This window comes from Monomorium pharaonis, unplaced genomic scaffold, assembly GCF_013373865.1.
Source record: "Monomorium pharaonis isolate MP-MQ-018 unplaced genomic scaffold, ASM1337386v2 scaffold_31, whole genome shotgun sequence".
NCBI lineage: Eukaryota > Metazoa > Arthropoda > Insecta > Hymenoptera > Formicidae > Monomorium > Monomorium pharaonis.
The window spans coordinates 47264-52000 of record NW_023415593.1 but is presented as its reverse complement, the minus strand read 5'-3'; the positions used below and the strand labels follow the sequence as shown (position 1 = coordinate 52000).

General features: G+C 38.5%; 2 protein-coding genes across 2 annotated transcripts; one reads left to right on the top strand and one right to left on the bottom strand.

Annotated features, from left to right (window-relative positions):
* Window positions 1-1785: 1785 nt before the first annotated feature.
* Window positions 1786-2564, top strand: LOC118648232. Its single transcript, XM_036294550.1, has 2 exons — window positions 1786-1879; window positions 1969-2564. The coding sequence occupies exons 1-2, from the start codon at window positions 1833-1835 to the stop codon at window positions 2549-2551; spliced, it is 630 nt and encodes a 209-aa protein (XP_036150443.1). The 5' UTR covers window positions 1786-1832; the 3' UTR covers window positions 2552-2564.
* Window positions 2565-3297: 733 nt separating this feature from the next.
* On the bottom strand, window positions 3298-4497 carry LOC118648231. Its single transcript, XM_036294548.1, has one exon. The coding sequence runs from the start codon at window positions 4495-4497 to the stop codon at window positions 3298-3300; it is 1200 nt and encodes a 399-aa protein (XP_036150441.1).
* Window positions 4498-4737: the final 240 nt, after the last annotated feature.

Genomic DNA, 4737 nt, shown 5'->3' with positions numbered 1-4737 from the left:
CCAGCGTAATGCTCTCGAATAAATATAAAATAAAAAACATTCATTTAAAAATTATACATGTAATCTCTTTCGGTGACCAAAATTTCTCCGCGAAAATTTAGATATCAAATAAAATGTTGAGAACTCACTTGTAGTGTAACGAAACATTACTTTATTAACGAGAATTACGTCATAATAATTTAGTAGCGTCGGAACAATGTTGATGTAACGGTTTTTTCGATACCCAGCCCTTGAATAATCCAGATCTCAAGTACCTATCTAAAAAACACAATCGTTTCTGCCACGATATAATTTTTATAGAAAGATTTTGACCGCAACCGAATTTTCCAGACGATTTTAACATTATATATTTTTTAATTATGCTAAAAGAATTACCAATAGTTTATATACAACTGGTTAGTATATAATAATTGCAATACATAAATCTTGTTGAAAATGTTACATACTACCATTAACTGTGTCATACGTGTAGTAAAAGGTCAATTCGAAACTTTCTAATATAGATCGTAAACATATTCGAATTATGCCGAATATCTTTCAAATTTTTAACTAACCGGTCGGCTAAACCCGTCTAGACGTCAGTTAACGGATGTACGAACATATAATCGTACCCATAATGTTCATGCTGCTAAATATAGAAGTACAAAAGAGCGACTGGGAAACCGTTATATCTATCTCTAGCCTCGAATACATCCTGTGGATCCTTAGCATGCAATTATGGTGAAACTTCCTACATTTAAGGGCACAAATTTTCTCGCTACTTTGTCCCGAAGGAAAAACTAGCCCTAAACAAGAAATTTATTATTAAAGTTAGCATCGCGGTAATATAATCGTGATAAAAATTGGATTATGAGTAGGAATAAGGAGGTGGTTCTGACTACGGGGCTCCGAGGGGGGGTGAGGGGCGGGGGGGTATTTGCGGGGAGGGGTATGACGTCACGGGGGGGTATGACGTCACGCGGGGAGGGGGGATGACGTCACACAAACGGATGCCGCCGCTTATCAGTATAAACATTTATATAAACAACATGCTAGTTGTAACCTGATATAAACAAATACCGGTCGGTAGCCGCTTATCAGTATAAACATTTATGTAAACTACAAGTCAGTTGTAACCTGATATAAACAAATACCGGTCGGTAGCCGCTTATCAGTATAAACATTTATGTAAATTACAAGTCAGTTGTAACCAGAAATAAACAATAACTTGCCGGTCACCGCTTATCAGTATAAACATTTCTAAGAAAAATAATATGCGAGTTGCAACTTGATATAAACAATTAGGCCCTGCGGCTAGAAGTAGTAATTAGGTATAAACAATTTTTATCTATGGTTCTTTCTGTCGCTTATCAGTATAAACATTTTTTAAGTAAAATAATATGCGAGTTGCAACCTGATATAAACAAATTTCTAAGAATATTTATCGTACGGAGCGCCGAATCGTCGGCAGCTGATAAATTTATTCGACAGCTCTTGGAATAGCTATAAACAAAAATCGCTGACCATATCCGGTAGCGGTTTGTTATAAACAAATTTTTTATCGCGACAAGGAGCGCCGAACCGTCGGCAGCTTAAATTTCTACATAATGAATCGGTAGTGAGCGCGTTAAAATTAGATAATTGTGGAGGGGATAAAAATTAGATTTTTTGTGGAGAGGGATAAAAAAAGGGGGTATTTTATGGAGGGGGTAATAATATAAAAAAGAGCTCCCGACAACGTTATTGCATCAGTCAAATAGTGGAATACGAACGGTAAAGCTTCATCTACGTTACCGCAGCAGTTGATTGGTGGAAGTCGAATTGTAAAGTGTCTGAAGAAAGAACCGTACGAGATGAACTATTACGTTCCGATCCAACAGAATGACGGGTGCGATAAATCGTAAGTATTTTTAATTGAATTAAAATCTATATATTTAAATCCTATATATTTTCTATATTTTTCTATAACTTGATATATTCTTTTTACAGAACATTATCGCAGCCACGCTATACTCCTCGCATCCTGGGAAGGCGATTCGCTTTAACCGCCACTGCCTACAAATATTTGGATATCGGTGTCAGTGTGGGACTTGAACCTTTTGTGGAGATGATTCTTGGTGACAACAAAGGCAATCAGATACCGCTGTCACGTGACGTATGGATAATAATGATCGAGAAACGCATGGATATTGAGCGACTCCTGCAGTCAACCACCGTTACATCGCTGTGGATTGATGATCTTCTTATAGAACTCGTCAAATTACATAACGGGAGTGTTGTAAAATTTATATTAAATAACAAAGCCTTGTATATGAAACCTTTGACCGTGCAATTTTTACTAAATCTTGAAGATGTTATCAATAATGTATACTTTAAATTGTCGCGGGATATGTTTGTAGTGAAAGAAAAATATAATCGATTTGTAAACTGCTTGCAGCGAAATAACATTAATAATAAGTGCGATGCTGTAAAGCTATTAGATGAAATATGTGTAAAAACTTCGCTCATAGATTGCGAACTGATGGTTTATGCATCAGACAATATTGTATATGATGCTTTGAATAATAAATAAATATGTATTTGTATAAAACGTTTTAGAAATATTTTTTCCTACTAATTATCCTAACTTAAAAAATTATTTTAATTAATAAATGGGGAAGAGGAAATATAAACGGGTAATGGAAATATAAAAAAATACACAACACATAAAAAAATTATTTTTTATTGCTAGACCACCAGTTAAACAGTTTAAATACATTTTGTAAAGCGCAGTTGTTAACATGATTTCGACAACGTAAGGTGTACGTAATGTCCAACTTATTTAGAGGTTTTATGTCTTCGTAATGCACTTCGATATTTTCGACATTAGCTTCCTCTTTCGCCTCGTCCAGGAGTAAGTCATGCAGCCATTCTCGTTTCTCGCATCCCTTTACGTACACGACAATTTCATCATCGGTTGCAGTTGTACCCATCACTGCCTTGGTAATTAAATCTCTAGCCATGCTGTGCGGAATCAATCCATCCTCCCATGATATTCCGTGATGATTCACTTTCAACCACACCACCTGACGTTTTTCTGCCTTGGTAAGGTATTCCCATGGATAGGTAGGTGTAAACATGTAGTGGGTGAGTTCAAATCCATCTTTGAGAGAGGCAAATTCCTTAACGATAAATTCTCCACCAACGATGAAACCTTGCAGATCCACGAACGTTGGTACAGACATGACAGCTGTCGTTGAGAATACTGTGATCCGTCTCGACGCGTTATAAATTTTTATATCATCTTGATATTGTTTTGGAGAAAAAATGGCGCCGCACTTAGGTAATTTTGCGCACAACGTTGGTCAACGGGTTGTACTGAATCACACGATCGTGTATAATGAGACAGTACGCGGTAGTGTTCGCGGGCACGTTTTCTCTGCATTCAAATTCTAAGCGTACGTCCACGGTTGCGCTCTTGATCGATTCGTTTTGTCGAGAGCAATCGATAATCACGAATGGACCATTATGTCGAAACATGGTGACGGATTGATTCGGTTCGAGATAATCATATCCGTAATAGTTTTTACAGAAATGTGCGTACGTGTCGTACAGAATCGACCATTTATTTTTATCAAAATCTAGATTCAAATCATCGTACGGATAACATTCCGAGTTTAAATAGAGTTTTGCGTTGATTAATTTGCAATGATCGAATCGACTCATGTTTTCAGACATGTTATTCTTCCGACCAGCCTGCAGAGCGAAAACGACGTATCGAGGCTTCTCGAGCTGAGTAGCGGTCTTGATGGCCCACGAATGTTTGGTTGTGCTTTGCAATAAAGGATACTCATATAGATCCCAAGAACGAAATGCCATGCTGAGGTATCGCCCGCTTTCCAGAGCACGCAGCATCGACAGTTTATTTATCTCGTTCAGTAACACATGCGGCATTCGCCACTGAACTTTGAGTAATTCAATCTTCGGCTCCAATTCTGAACTTCCCATCAGACAATTGTTATCGTTACGCGCGCGTATTAAAATCAGCTCATGGCGAGCGTTGATCACCACGCGTCTGTAATCTTCACAAAATCCCAACAGCATGTTGAGCGGTACGCAAAAATTAAAATATCCGTTCGGAGGATTCCACGGATCCCAGCCGGCGTTCCTCGCGATTACGCTTCTGGCAGCTGACATAGTTACATAGTTCTTGAGGGTGCTGGTTATTCCGACGTTTCTGTTTCGATCAATCTCCACACCGTCGAGCTCGTATCGAATCTCATCGAACATGAACGCGATGCAATTATTTGCCAATGTCACATCAGATCCCGCAACTGGTTTCTTTATTATAAGTTTTCCTTCAATGTATAAAAAACTTTCGTACGGTAACGTGTAAAGATCCTGCTGTTGTATAGGAATTCTTATCTCATCGTTGTATTCAAACGTCGTGTTGGCGAACGGATTGTACGTGTGAGTCTCGATCTTGACGATGCGATCGTCAAAGATCGGCTCGTCCTCGATATTTAAAATATCCGTCATTGTCGCACAGCAAATCCCAGAGATTGTAGATATTCAACGTTCGACGCGGTGAGCCTCTTTTTCTTGGAACAGTCGGATGATCGAATATTATCGAATGTCGTCGCAAAAGTATCTGATGACTGCTGTAACGTTGGTGTTTTCGTCGTAAAGATGTTTATTTTTCTAGCGCGTTCCGACGCGTTTAGTACGAGCATCTCACGTTCGCGTTATCGTTGCAGCCGTCGTCGCACATGCAATCTG

Excerpts from the sequence above, each read along its gene's own strand:
- LOC118648232 (XM_036294550.1), top strand. The coding sequence starts at position 1,833 with ATGAACTATTACGTTCCGATCCAACAGAATGACGGGTGCGATAAATC. Across the intron at positions 1,880-1,968 it reads AATGACGGGTGCGATAAATC|AACATTATCGCAGCCACGCT; the intron begins GTAAGTATTTTT and ends TTCTTTTTACAG.
- LOC118648231 (XM_036294548.1), bottom strand. The coding sequence starts at position 4,497 with ATGACGGATATTTTAAATATCGAGGACGAGCCGATCTTTGACGATCGC.